Below are 15,058 nucleotides of genomic sequence, written 5' to 3'. Positions count from 1 at the left end.
ATGGACCCTGGGAGGGCGGGACCTGGCTCTTGGAGCAGCCAGGTCCACACAGCAGAGCAAGGAGGCGCTTAATCCTCTCCCACACAGATGGCTTGCATATGTATTGCAGGAAAAGTTTCAAAGCAGAAGCAAAGGAAGGGCCGCAGAGGTAGCTCAGAGGTGGAGCATTTGCCTAGCATCTGTGAGGCCCTGAGTTTGTTGCTCAGCACATTGAATGAATGAATGAATGAGTGAGTGAATGAATGAATAATAGGAGGCTGAAGGAGCAGGATCCCTTGAGTCTGGGCATTCGAAGTCAGTGCGGGCAACACAGCGAGACCCCCATCTCGCAGCACACAGGCAAAGCAGCACATGAGGAAAACTTGGGCGAAGTGGTGTCGGTGGAGGTGCTTTCTTGTAAAGGGCCAACATTGAACAAGGCTGTTTCCTGTCATCCTTCAGTGCACTGCAGGCCCGGGGCAGCTCTGTAGTTGGACTCTGGTTCATATCTTGGTGCCAGTGGCAAACATCTCAAAGAACCAGTGGTCGAGGTCAAGGAAAAACTATTTTTAAATGAACGCTTAATAAAACACTTAGAGGAAAGGAGTAACCACTTCCAGATTATGGGTCTTCACCACAGGAACCACCAATAATGGTTTGAGGAGCAATGGAGAGTGAAAAAATGTTAATACCCATACTTTAAAGGGTGTGTATCGGTTTCATTTGGAATTTCCTGTTCTAAATGCAGGGTTGCTCTTTCTTAAATTTAAACAAAGTGCATTTAAAAAAAAAATCTAAATAGGGGCATTGTAGTCTTTAAATGTATAAATTCCTTCATAGCAGTTGCTTGATTTCACTGATTCATAGAATTAAGGGAAATTAAAAAATTCATATCGTTTCAGAATATGTAGTTCAGCGTCAATTATTGAAATTTAACAAATCAAAACACTTGTAGAACTCACACACATGACTTTGCTTAGCCCAATGCAGCGAAGCCCAAGGCTGTCACAGATGCACTTTCACGTTTCGGTCCTGCGTGTGTTGTCAAGGAAGAGCTTAGTCACCCCAGTTTCTAACACTTCCTTCCTCTGCAGTGTCACAGAGGTGAAAAATCATTGCTTAGGGCACAAGTTCTCAGAATCTAATGTTTGAAAGGCCTGCATCACAATCTCTGGCAATAGGACCCAAGAATCTCGTTTAGAAGTACTTAAGTATTTCACGTATTGAAGATCGAGAACAACTGGTCGAGACCAGGAGTCACTGAATTATTTTCTCAGTTACCAGGGGACTATAAAATTATGGGTAGGGACTGCTTCTTGAGGCAGAAAGTAAATCAGTAAAACTGTAAGAATGGAAACAGAATAGCTTTTCTTCTTAGTTTAATCATTAACCTAAGTCAGTCTGTTGATTGAGCATTCCAGTTCATTGTGATTTTACTACACACAGAAATGTAAGAGCTTGGCTAACTGAAGTAGTGAAGCTCTGGTAAGCAGAAAGCCTGTCATGAAGGCGGTTTTATTTTATTTTATTTTTGGTACCGGGGATCGAATTCAGGACCTCGTGCTTGCCAGGCAGGTGCTGTGGCCCTGAGCTACACCCCCGGCCCATGAAGGCTTTATTGAGCACACTCACAGCAATATTAAAACATTGATGACCTTTGTCACTGCTTCAATGCCTTGTGAAATTTCCCCATCCCTAAGTTGGAAGGAGAAAGATACATACCTGAAATGCTACAAATGTTTTGGTGTTTTATTAACTTCGCTTTGTTATCAACTAATGGTGGCCCCCTTGGTGCAGTGGGCAGTGTGACAGTCTCATATCAATGCCTATGCTCTTAGCATCTTCTCTGCATGGTGTGAGGTGCTTTTGAGCATCTTTTCTTTCTGAAATCTTGACCTTGGGCACCCCGGGGCACCTTACAGCCTGTGCAGATGGAGGGTCACATCTGTGTCTCAGAGTTCCCGTCTGTTCCTTGAGCACTTGGGGTTTGGGTAACTCTGCCCCTTCTGTACAGGGCAGCGATGTAACATTGACATCGATGAGTGCGCTTCCAATCCCTGCCGCAAGGGTGCCACGTGCATCAACGATGTGAACGGTTTCCGCTGCATCTGCCCCGAAGGTCCCCATCACCCCAGCTGCTACTCGCAGGTGAATGAGTGCCTGAGCAATCCCTGCATCCACGGGAACTGCACTGGGGGCCTCAGCGGGTGAGTAGCCGCGTGTCAGTAGTTCCCTTGTTGATGTGTGTCAAGCCGGTTGGCCTTGAGTACTTGTGAAAATGCGAAGAGGAAGCTGGAGACTTAACCCGGAGAAGTCAGTTGGAAACTTCTTCACCTGAAACGTGGCTGAAGGCTTTGCTAGTCCGTTTTAAAGTCTTTCCAGAGTGTCACCTAGTCCATGAAGTTGGCTTTCCTTCTATGGCCGATGTTCTAGATGGAAAATAAGGATTGTCTTCTTTACATGAGTGATCAGAAGGACTTCGTGTGAGGAATCCAGACTTCATGAGTCTTTGGCAACTGTGTTTTAACACTTATTACAGGATTGAGTTTGAGGAATGTTCTAGCTTGATTTTTGCCCCCTTTTTAGACACAGAGCAGCTCTGTTCTATCCTAGTACCTGTGTGTACTGCAGGGTAGAAATGGTTCAGCCAACGTAGTTCTTGTAAAATATTCATACTTGGCATACCCCTCAGAATTGTATGATATTTCGGCAACTTTTAGAACTGTGGGGTAATCTTCATTCAGTCCCTGGAGCGTGCCATAAGACAAGGATTTGAGTTTTGCCATTTGACAAGCTTCTAACAGGTGAAAGAAAAAAATGTTTTAGAAATACACGGGAAACAAAGTTTTTAAACAGTGAATTAACTCAGCCTTCATATTTTAGTGTATACCAGTCTTCAAAGCACCCCTCCCCGTCCACTGTGTTCCCATGATCTACAATGACATGGCTAACATCTTTTGATTTTATATTCTAAGTGCTAAGGCATTAGAATCAGATATATATATATATTTTTTTTTCCAGACATTTTCATTTTTGTGCTTTTCTTGCTCGATACTGTAGTGCTTCCTTGAGACAGGGTTTCAGGTCAGAACGGAGCATGACTCAGATGTAAGACATCCTTGGAGCTCCCCAGTGTGCCTGGTCTCTCCACTGAACCTATTTTCTGTGATTTATTTTGCATCAGAAGCCAGGGATCCTAAAGTTTGCCTTACCTTTGTTTTATATATAATAAACCAAGCAGATTTATGTATGTTAGTGTTTCCTTCAGATCGGCCCAGTGTATCTGAAAAGCTCTTGCTTATATATGAGGTTTCACTATAATTAATCAACCCGCTCACTTCTTGGTGAGTCGAACACTAGATGGGCCCATACTATTTATGTCATGTGTGTGGTGATGCAAGCGTGTGGCTGTAGAAGATTAAAATGAAATTAGCTCATGAACTCATCTGTCCCCTCACTTCTTCACCAGCTCCTGTGGCTCAGTTGTGCTTTTGACCTCTCACAGGAACAGAATTCTGTCTTCTTTCAGATACAAGTGCCTCTGTGATGCAGGCTGGGTTGGAATCAACTGTGAAGTGGACAGAAATGAATGTCTTTCCAACCCGTGCCAGAATGGAGGAACCTGTGATGATCTGGTGAACGGATACAGATGCACTTGCAAGAAAGGCTTTAAAGGTAAAAACAAAGCTCGTCTTTTCACTTCTGTCATTGTCTTCTTGGTGTGTACTGCTTGACTCACTCGTTTCCATTTTTTTCTTCTCATCCATCCAGTAGCAGATGTTGAGCAGTTAGAATGTGTGAGACACTTGGGGGATACAAACATGAGTAGATAGAATTTCTTCCTTTACCTAGCAGAGAGGTAAGCTGTTGAAACAGTAGTATTTCATTTGGCCAGTTAGGACACTTACACAGCTGTGGGTACATGTTTAATGGCAAGTTTCTTACTACGTTGATTCTATGATAATTTAGCCATGTATTTCAACATACATGAAGATATTCTTAGATACTTAGTGACCTATTACCTTCTAGAAAAAGGCATGGAGTAGGAATTATATAAAATCTTCTTTTTGAGTTGTCACTGTTATTTTCTACTGTCAGTGTGCTTTTAGAAACTCAGAAGAGAGAGATGTTTAGGTGAATTATTTATACTTATACTCATCTATCCACTTGCTCATTGATTTACCCACTCAAAAACTATAGTTAAGTATGGTGATACATGAAAACATTTTAGAGCTACTTTATCTGATTATGGAATGAGCATACCAGTGCAAAATGTTGAAATCCCAAAGTGCTTCAAAATCTGAAAGCTTTTGAGTTCCAACACAAGTGGAAAGTTCACCCCTGACCTCATGTGTGAAACTTTGTTTTGTCACAAAATTACTAAAAATATCATATAAAATTACCTTCAGGGTGAAGGGAGGGCAGAGGTAAGGGGAAAAAATGAGAATCAAGACTTGTCAGGTAAAGGTACAAGATCCCAACAATGAATGTAACTGTACTATATCCCTAAAATGTACCAATAAACTCAATTAAAGCTGGAAAAAAAAATAAAATAAATTTAAAAAATAAATAAATAAAATTACCTTCAGGGTGAAGGGAGGGCAGAGGTAAGGGGAAAAAATGAGAATCAAGACTTGTCAGGTAAAGGTACAAGATCCCAACAATGAATGTAACTGTACTATATCCCTAAAATGTACCAATAAACTCAATTAAAGCTGGAAAAAAAAATAAAATAAATTTAAAAAATAAATAAATAAAATTACCTTCAGTCTATGTGTATAAGGAGTATGTCAAGTATAAATGAATTTTCTGTTTACACTTGGGTTCTATCCTCACGGTAGCTCACTGTAGGTAAGTAAGATTTCCAAACCTCCTCACATTCCTAAGTAGAAAACATTTCTGACACCCAGCATTTCAGGTAAGGGATTCTTAACCTGTACCTAAAAATTTTCTGAGACCATATTTCAGTTACTAATTTTCTGATATATTGCATATGTTTACAAAGAAACTTGAAGGTTCAAAAACACTTTCCTCGCTGGGCATTTAGCTCAGTGGTTCCGCTGCCTGCCTCAAAAGTATAAGGTCCCCGGTACCAAAAACAACAGCAGCACCTTCCTTTCTTGATCTGATTGAGACTTGGTTATCAATGAGAAAACTTAAAATCAAAATATAAAATCCAAGTGTGCATGTCCTGTGAGAAGTCGAGTCCAACTGAACCCAGACCTCTGCATTCCTAGACCATCGGTCTCTTTGTCACGATGCTGTAGTGTCTGCTTTAAGGCTCTGTGCGAGACTGTGTCAGAGGTACAGAGGTATTGGCCACAAGGTACCTCCATGGTCCTTCATTACTTTTCCCCCTTTTTGCTGGGAGTAGATTTCATGTTTCAAATCAGGAGGAAACAGCTCTGTGGTTCAGGAGGTGCCACCTTGACGCTAGTCTGTGCAGATGAGCAAACTGGCATAAGCCAGAGGCTTTGATCATGTTCACAGGTATTTTCTCTTTATATAAAAACATCCTGTTTGCATCAAGCAACTTGCTTTTCAGCCTTAAGGAGCTTCCGCGTCCGTTATTTAGAAATTACTTGTTTTTGGAGGAGCATTAGGTTTTCAGGCCAATAGAACAGATTGTTCTTCCCTCCATCTTTTTGACTGGTTGATCACTTATCAGCTGACTACTGTATGTCAGGGACTTGTGACCAAGATGAATGAGAAGGTGTACCGTGGCCTGAAGCCATAAATGCAGTCTTAACTTTTACCCCTGAGACAATGAGTTGGAAATTCGGGTAACCAGAAGGTGGACAGTTTCACTCCGTTTCCTCTCCTTTTCTTTGTGCACAGGCTACAACTGCCAGGTGAACATTGATGAATGTGCGTCCAATCCGTGTCTGAACCAAGGAACCTGCTTTGACGACATCAGTGGCTACACTTGCCAGTGTGCGCTGCCCTACACAGGTGGGTGCCCCGGCTGCCAGCAGGGTGGCCTGTCACGTCGGTGCATGTGTCCGGTCAGGGGAATGCGCTGGGGCACGGCGCTGCTGCGAGGAGTCCCTCCCTGTGGCTGTCCTTCCTGCGCTTGCTGACTGCATGTTGAGTTTTGAGAAAACACTATGACGGAGACACCGTTGGCCCTCTTTGTGCTTTGGAGTTAGAATTTTTTAAAAAATGATGTTGGCTGGAGCCTGTTTCATAGCTGATAGCTTTGTCTGTCCCTGGAATGGACCACATGTTTGCATTGATTTTGCTCTTAGTCTAAATTTCAGGAACTCAGTGAGCATTTATTGGCAATTTACTGTGCACTAGGCGCTTTATTTTAGGTAGTGGTGGGGATTGAACCCAGGGCCTCACTTGGACTGAGCAAGAGCTCTGCTGCTGAACCCGCACACGCTTTCCACTTTAGGCTGTGTAACCCTATCTTCAGTAACTCTGGGATGTACAATTTCCTGTCACTGACTTACACGTGAGAAAGCTGAGCCAAAGGGAGCTCAGAAAAGTAAGCGTAGACCTCGGATTTCCCGTAAGAGCCTGAGTCCTGCCAGCTGCCATTCCTCTCCCCATACTCAGTACCTCTGTCTCACTCAGAAGTGTTACCCTGTGATTGGTTTACACACAGAGAAGGGGAAAGTGGTTTCATTTCATGTCATGTGTTCTCCATTTCAGTGGTGTATCGCTGTGTGCCTGGGGCATTTCTTCTTGTTTTTGTTTTCACTTATCATGGCCATCCCATGATTGCTTGTGCTTGTATATGCCTTGCTTACCTCTTCCTCATCCTTGGGAACAAAACGAAAATGTGGACCATGACCCCGCTTGTTTCATGCCCATTTTAGTCGTCTCCCAGAGGCTTGGACTTTTAGTGGTAGTGCATAGTGACCCTGAGCTGTGTAGAGCAGCAGGAGGACCCCAAGTCTAACGAAAAGACTCTCTTCTCTATGGCTGTCTGCACCAAGCTAAAAGAATACTACTGTAGGGAGACCACATTTAACCTACCGGGCTTATAAAATCAGAGTTACAGAAGATTCACATGAACCTTAGACCGAGCATAGTGTGAATAATGTCATTCCGCAGAGGCAGTGCTGATACCAGTTTTTGGTTGTGAGATCACCTTGTGACTGTTAAGATTCCGAGTTGACAACCGTGGGAACATATACGCAGCTGTGACCATACTCAGCCACCACACAGGATTGCTTGCTGTGTGTTACAGACATCCACTCGTCCTGAGAAAACCTGTATTACCTACCCTTAAGCTACTTGGATACACTGAGAATATTTGGCTGTAGAGCTTTCATGAGAGAATGATCCAATTAAAGAGTTAGCAGTGTGTGGCCTTGGAGAAACAAATCTAACCTACAGACTGTATGCAGATTAGCATTTTAATTCCATGTGGCTAAAATGCCTAAGCTTGTAGCGTTTTCCCAGCAAAGGGAAGCAAGCTGCATTGCCGTCCTTTGTAGGTCACTATTTTGACCAAATACTAAAAAATTGTTTGGTGCCATTTTGGTGAAATGTTATAGTAATTTTTTTCTTTCTGAATACAAAATTTTAGAATAAATTTAAAGTTGAATTGGATATATATACGTACATATATAACGTACACACACACACACACACACACACACACACACATATATAATTTTTGGTACCGGGGATCGAACTCGGGACCTTGCACTTGTGAGGCAGTCAGTGGAACCACTGGGCTAAATCCCTAGCCCAAGTTGGTTATAATTTGACCTTAAAACAGCCTCTTTTAATGGAAGCATTCTTATTTAATATTATTTTGCTGGAAGCTTATAACATGCTAAGGTAGGAAGTGTTGGTGGCCAGATAGCAGTGACATGTTGCTATCATTCCAAGGAGACAGCTTGCCCAGAAGTTGGAGTCCCTTCCCTGCTTGCCACCTCTAATGTGCCTTCTGGTCAACCCCATTCCCTGGAACAGGGTAGCTGGGTTGGAGGCACAGGAGGCTATGTTGCTGTTACTTCCTTGGTGACACAAAGGTGCATTTGTGAAGCTGAGCTTCTGTGTAGCTAAGTGCTAACCATGGAGTTGCAGAAAGGTGATCAGCCTAATAGCATTTTTTTTTTTTCTGTACTGGGGGTTGAACTCAGGACCTTTGCACTTGAGGCAGGTACTGAGCTAAATCCCATCCCCGGCCCTAATAGCATTTGAATGCTCATTCTCTGCACCTAATTAGCAAATAAGGACTTTTCTGCATTATCTGAGTTACATAACATCCTAATTCTTTTTTATTTGTGAGGAAGGCTTAAAGAAGATAAATAACTTGCCAAGGGTTACACTCAGCAGTGTAAGACCAGGACTGAAAAGACCATGGGTCCCTCAGATTCTAGAGCCTCCAGACCACTACTTTAGACTTAAATTCTGAAAGCATCCTAGGCATACGCTTTGGGGAAATTGTTCTTTCTTTGGCTGATTCTTTACCATGAACTCTGTCATTTATTTTCCAGGCAAGAATTGTCAAACGGTGTTGGCTCCCTGTTCCCCAAACCCTTGTGAGAATGCTGCTGTTTGTAAAGAAGCACCAAATTTTGAGAGTTACACTTGCTTGTGTGCTCCTGGCTGGCAAGGTAATAGCGTTGGGGGTGGAGAAGCCAATTTTTTCTGAGCTTTACATAGAATGGTCAGGTGAGCAGGTGACACCAAGGCCCTGCCCAGGTCTTTGCCTGCTGGTCGTTGTCAAGCGCTCAGTCTTTGCTCAGGAGTTGCTGAGTGGAATGCACTCTCCATGTCTTTGGGCGCCCTCTAGTGGCTGAAGACTCCAAAGCAGAAGTTTCAAACGATGGTTTTCTTTCTAGAGGGCGTTTTGGCAGAAACCTCCCAGGAATACAAAGCCTCTAGCCTTGTTGTGTTCACACACACACACACACACCCAGCTAAGCTCAGGTTCCACATAGGTTTCTTTGGGAATCAGCTTCCAAAGGCCGGCAGTTCATTGCTCCTTGTGTCTTCTAGGTCAGCGATGTACGACTGACGTTGATGAGTGCGTCTCCAAGCCCTGCCTGAACCACGGTGTCTGCCATAACACCCGGGGCAGTTACATGTGTGAGTGTCCCCCTGGCTTCAGTGGTGTGGACTGCGAGGAGGACATCGACGACTGCCTTGCCAGTGAGTGTGCCGGCCGCTGCTGCGCCTCCCAGGGGGATGCAGCTGGCAGGGAGTGGAGGGCACGGACTCTGGGGGCGTTGCTGCCTCTCATGCCGACCTGGCAACACCTGTCATTTTATTTATTTATTTATTTAATTTTTGGGGTGTGTGTGGGCCTTGGGATTTAATTAGCGACATTAGCATTTTGAGTTTCAAGGGCCGGGGATGTAGCTCAGCAGTTCGGTGGCCTGCCTTGCAAGCTCAAGGACCCGAGTTCAATCCCCAGTACCCCCCCAAAATTTAAACTTCATTTTGGGTTTTGAGATAGGGTGTCCTTAAGTTGCTCAGTCTTGGTTCAATGTAAGATCCTCCTGGTTTAGCCTCCCTAGTGTGCACCACTACACCTGGTGTTTGTTGGATGTTTTTAAATTTTCCTTTTAGAGTTAATGGTTAGGAACCAAGGCAATAGAATCTCTGTTGAGCATTTCTCTATGACGTTATGAAGGTAGACACAATAGGGACAGTACTGTGGTAGTTTTCTCATGTGTATCTTTGAGAGACAATCCAATAAACTCTTAAGTATTGTAAGTGTATAATTTTAGGATACGATACTCAAAACCACTGCCTATGATAATGGGCACGTTTGTCCCCCACAAGTATTTTCATCCCATTGTAGCTTAATCTTCCTGCTCACTTTCTTGTTTTGCACCTCCAGAGGTCTACTTTCTGTCACTACAGATTAGCTGTGTGGTTTTGTTTTGTTTGTTTGTTTGTTTGTTTTTGCTATTTTATATAAATGCAGTCATACAAGCACACTCTTTTGGGGAGGAGAGGTTTTGACCTGTTGTAGTCAGTGTAATATTTGTGATTGTTCCATTTTGCTGTTTTATCAGTAGTTTATTCTGTTTTATTGATGAGTACTGTCTCACTATATGAATATTCTGTCTGTACATCCCTTATCTGAAGTGCTTGAAATCAGAGTGTTTCAGATTTTTTTGAATTTTGGAGTATTTTTCTTTTTCTTTTCTTTTCTTTCTTTTTTCTTTTTTTTTTTTTTTTTTTTTTTTTTTTTTTTTTTTTTTTTTTTGGTGCTGGGATCCAACTTGGGACCTCGTGCTTGTGAGGCAGGCAGCAGAACCACTGAGCTAAATCCGTGGCTTGGCATATTTTTCTTTTATAGTTCCTGTTTCATATATCTTATTTAACAAATCTAATCCAAAGTCACTGAGATTTAGCTCCTATTTTTTTTTTCTAAAAGTTTTATACTTTTTCTCTCCCTTTTTATTTTCTGGAAGACTTTGTATATAATTAGTACATTTTTATTCCAAAAAATGAGGCATGGAATTATCTTTCTGGTAAAGTTTTTAACTACAAACTACAAACTTAATTCTTCTAGTAATATGATGCTAAACTGAGTAATTTACAGTGTCATTAATTCAAATCCGTTAATAGTGTTATTCAGATCTTCTGTATCCTCCCTGATTTTCTGTCTACTTATCCTATCAATTATTTGTAGAAAGAGGTTGAAATCTCCCCAAATCATTCTATATTTACGTATTTCTCTTAGTTTTTCTTAATTATTTGGAAGCTGTGGCAAGAAGCACATACTTACACAGGGTTGTTGTGGCCCCTTGCACTTTTAACCTTGTTGTCATTATTAAGTGACCTTCTTTAATCCTTGTCATATTTGTTGCTCAGAATTTTACTTTGCCTTATGCTGATATAGCTCCTCTAGCTTTCTGTTAGTTATTATTAGGAAGTGTATTTTTTTGTCTTCTTATCTTTGACCTGCGTCTCTAAAATGGTTTTCTCATAACAAAGAGTATATTGGGCCTCACTTTCTTGCCCCACTGTAACAGGGCCATCTTTTTGGGTGCTTTTTATGATGACTTTTTACTTCCTCACTAACAGGTTAGGTGCCTCCCTTTTGTGGTGAGGCCTTTGTATGCAGCTGTAGATCATTATGCTCTGCTTCAGTTTTACCATTTCATATAGAGAAAAGAGCCTTATCACAGTAAACCTGTATCACACTCCTCCTGCGTTCATACATAATTTGCACCTCATGAAACCTTCACATACATCACTTTTGCTTTAAGCGATGCATTATTTAAAATGACAAGTTTAAAATTGAAGTGATAAAGCCGGATGTGGTGGTGCATGCCTGTAATCCCAGCACTCAGGAGGCTGAGGCAGGAGGATCACTGAGTTCGAGACTTCTCATAACAAAGAGTATATTGGGCCTCACTTTCTTGCCCCACTGTAACAGGGCCATCTTTTTGGGTGCTTTTTATGATGACTTTTTACTTCCTCACTAACAGGTTAGGTGCCTCCCTTTTGTGGTGAGGCCTTTGTATGCAGCTGTAGATCATTATGCTCTGCTTCAGTTTTACCATTTCATATAGAGAAAAGAGCCTTATCACAGTAAACCTGTATCACACTCCTCCTGCGTTCATACATAATTTGCACCTCATGAAACCTTCACATACATCACTTTTGCTTTAAGCGATGCATTATTTAAAATGACAAGTTTAAAATTGAAGTGATAAAGCCGGATGTGGTGGTGCATGCCTGTAATCCCAGCACTCAGGAGGCTGAGGCAGGAGGATCACTGTGAGTTCGAGACCAGTCTGGACTACTAGTGAGTTCCAGGTCAGTCTCAACTACATAGGGAGACCCTGTCTCAAAAAAACAAAAAAATACCAAAGCAAAACAAAACAAAAAGTCTAAGTGGTAAAGAAATTTTAAAATAATTCTAAAATCCTTATTTTGCCTGCATATTTACTTACAGTTTCATTCTGTTGTGTAGATTTGTGTGTCCATCAAGTCTCATTTTCCTTGTGTCTGAAGAAATTTCTTTAACATTTTGTGTAGTGCTTGTCTCCTGGCAGTGAATTTTTGCCTGCTCTTGTACGTCTGAATGTGTCGGATTTTGCTATAGTTTTCAAAGACATTTTCACAGAAAATAGAATTCTAGCTGACTTTCCCCTTGGCACTGTGAAGTTGTCCTGCTTGATTATTTCTGAGGGGAAATGATCTGTAACTCTTTCATGTACTCCTTTATGTATAATTTCCTTGCCTATAGTTACCTTTGAGATATGATCTTTCTACTTATTTTGAGCCTGTTGGTAGTGTTCTCATGTTCCTTTGATGTGGGGTTCCCTGATCTTTTAAGATGCACGGGTCCAGATTTGGAAAACATTCAAATATTAGTTTTTAAAGAAAATTTCCCCCTCTCCTTTTTCATTAGATATCTGTTATACTTTTTGAAGTTGACCCTCTCTCTACTCACCAAACTTCTTTTTAAGGGTTTCTTCCCTCACCCCTGGTATCTTATTTTATTTGAAGTTGTCTTGCTGTATTTTCAACTTCATGTATTGTTTCATCTGTACTCTCTTGTTGGCTGTTCATCCCATCCTGTACTTTTCCCTCAGACATTTTATTTCTTTCCTCCAGAATTTCAATCTGAGTCTTTCCTATAACTTTATCTCTGTGTGTCATATTCATGCTTTTCTTCTCGAACATGTGGAAATTAGCAGTTTTATAGTTGTCAGTAATTGTTTTATTGTCCTTACCTACCGTTTTATCACATGAGCTATTCCTGGCTCTTTTTGCAGTCGTGATTTGTCTCCTCTTAGAAAGATTATTCCCTGTTTCTTTGTCTACCTGGCAGGTTTTTTTTTGTTTGTTTGTTTGTTTTTGTTTTTTACTGAATCACAATCATTGTCAATTTTACATTATACCATGTGCTGAATTTTAAAAGATCTCTTAAATACGGTATTTTTAAGCTTCATTTAGGGATTCAGTTATTTGGAAGCAGTTTGATTCTTTTGAGTCTACTTTGGATTGTTACATAGGTACAAAGCAGCCTTTTGGTAGGGTCGATGTAGTTCACTGCTACGAAGGTACTGTACTCCCTAAAGACTCTACTCAGTGCCTCTTGTTTCATTTTCGCTAAATGCACACGGACTATTCTCAGTCCAGTGAAAACTCTGTGAATTATCCTGCGTCCTCCTCTCTGGTGGTTCTTCCTCCAGCCTTAACAGTTTCACCACATGCAAGTGCCCAGGTGCTTGTGTGGCCCTTAAGTGAGTGTCATAATACATTGAGAACTGTAGCGTCTCCTATCGTAGGACGTATCAATCCAGATGACGTGTGCAGGGCAGTAGACTTGGAGCTGGCAGTGCCAAGATAAGTGAAGACCTAATCCCGGCCTTCTTGAAGCCCCATTAGGGAAGAAAGACATGCCAACAAATAGTTTAAAAATTTCTACTGGTGACAAAAATCCATGTTCAAGGCACAATTGATGGAGAAATTAGGAAACGGGTTCCAACTATCTGGATTCCTTTCCACATTCATTGCCAAATATTTAGTAAAGTTTCTTCCTAAATGAATTGGGAGCAGCAATGTTTATAATAATATTTAAAATAATTCAGTAAATATTAGTGACACAGTCAGTGAAAATTATAGTAACTATGTACTTGGCTTAAAAAAGATGAAATAAACTTTTGGTTGCCCTACTGTCTGGATAAGTCTTAAAATGTATTTAGTTTTAATGACTGTGAGGTGTATCAAATGTCCCCTTAGCAAAATAGAGGCACTTTATTCTTTAGTTCAGTGTTCGGTTTTCTTTGTAAATTTATGACTTACCTTTGCCTTTGTAATTAGTAGCTATCTTTTGGATTTCCTTGTGTGGATTTGTATGCCTTCTGTATTGTGATAGACCATGGAATGATTGTAGTTCAACATTTGTGGCTTTTGCTGCGAGTGTGAAGTGCTCTAAAATCAGGCTGTGTGATATTTTAAAATGCTTTAAAATATTTTTGTTTCCTAAAATTACTTACATCTAAAAGAAACAGAGATGGAGAGAGGCAGGGAGAGTAAGGGGCGTGGGGAATGATTAATTACGTTTCTTGAACAAAGAATTACATATATTTTTTTTCTGTTTTCCACTAACCACCTCATCACCACATATACCTTTTGAAAATATTGATTGAGACTCCTGATATCCATATCTGATTGTAAATATGGGGGGGGGACAATGAAAGTTTTATGATTCAATTAATCTTTAAAATTGTTAGGATATAGATTAATTTTATCCCATTAATCAAGCCAGTTAAAACCTCAGACATGTGTCACTGAGTGTATTTTCATAAATGAAGGGTTCAGGACAAAGCAGTGTTGGAGAGGCCAAGGACAAAAGTCAGAGTTGTGCTCCCCTTGGCATGACTTAGGTCGCTCCCCTTTACGAGTCTAAGTTAAGTGGCTGCTGCTGTTCTGAGCTCTGATTCTTTCGCGACGGCTTAGATCCTTGCCAGAACGGAGGTTCCTGTGTGGATGGCACAAACGCTTTCTCCTGCATGTGCCTCCCTGGCTTCGCTGGGGATAAGTGTCAGACCGACACGAACGAGTGCCAGAGCGAGCCCTGTAAGAACGGGGGGACCTGCTCCGACTATGTTAACAGCTACACCTGCAGGTGCCAGGCGGGCTTCGATGGGGTCCACTGCGAGAACGACATTGACGAGTGCACCGAGAGGTAAGCAGCGCTTGGGCATTGCTGTCTGCCGGGGGCAAGGGAGGGAGGGGAAAGCTTCAGAGTACAGTGCTGGGCCCGTGGGGCAGGAAGAGGCCTCTGGTGGGCCCCACTCTAGAGGTACCTCCCATCACCCATCACCCCGATTCCCAGTAGACAGAAAGGATTTCATTTTTTTGTTTGTTTGTTTCCAGTCCTGGGGATTGAGCCCAGGGCTACATCCCCAGCCTCTTTATTTGACTGATGGATTGGTACTGGGGATCAAACCCAGGATCTTGTGCTTTTGAGGCACACACGGCGCCACTGAGCTAAATCCGCAGACTACCTCTTTAGTTTTTGAGACAGGGTCTCCCTAAGTCTCCAAGTTTCCCAGGCTAGTCTTGAACTTGGAATCCTCCTGCCTCATCCTCCCAGAGTGCAGGATTATAGGCACGCACTGCCACACCTGACAAG

General features: G+C 41.8%; 1 protein-coding gene across 1 annotated transcript in view; it reads left to right on the top strand.

Annotated features, from left to right (window-relative positions):
- The window catches only part of Notch2 (notch receptor 2), a 106,181-nt gene that overhangs the window by 68,994 nt on the left and 22,129 nt on the right, over window positions 1-15,058 (top strand). The window contains exons 12-17 of the mRNA XM_033758404.1: window positions 1,994-2,186; window positions 3,509-3,654; window positions 5,818-5,931; window positions 8,439-8,558; window positions 8,944-9,096; window positions 14,380-14,608. Coding sequence (XP_033614295.1) covers window positions 1,994-2,186; window positions 3,509-3,654; window positions 5,818-5,931; window positions 8,439-8,558; window positions 8,944-9,096; window positions 14,380-14,608 — 955 coding nt within the window. The remainder of the gene's footprint in view (window positions 1-1,993; window positions 2,187-3,508; window positions 3,655-5,817; window positions 5,932-8,438; window positions 8,559-8,943; window positions 9,097-14,379; window positions 14,609-15,058) is intronic.

The sequence above is a fragment of the Fukomys damarensis genome, unplaced genomic scaffold, assembly GCF_012274545.1.
Source record: "Fukomys damarensis isolate Sample0158 unplaced genomic scaffold, DMR_v1.0_HiC HiC_scaffold_33, whole genome shotgun sequence".
NCBI lineage: Eukaryota > Metazoa > Chordata > Mammalia > Rodentia > Bathyergidae > Fukomys > Fukomys damarensis.
The sequence above is the reverse complement of the archived record's forward strand: the minus strand, read 5'-3'. Positions and strand labels throughout refer to the sequence as shown.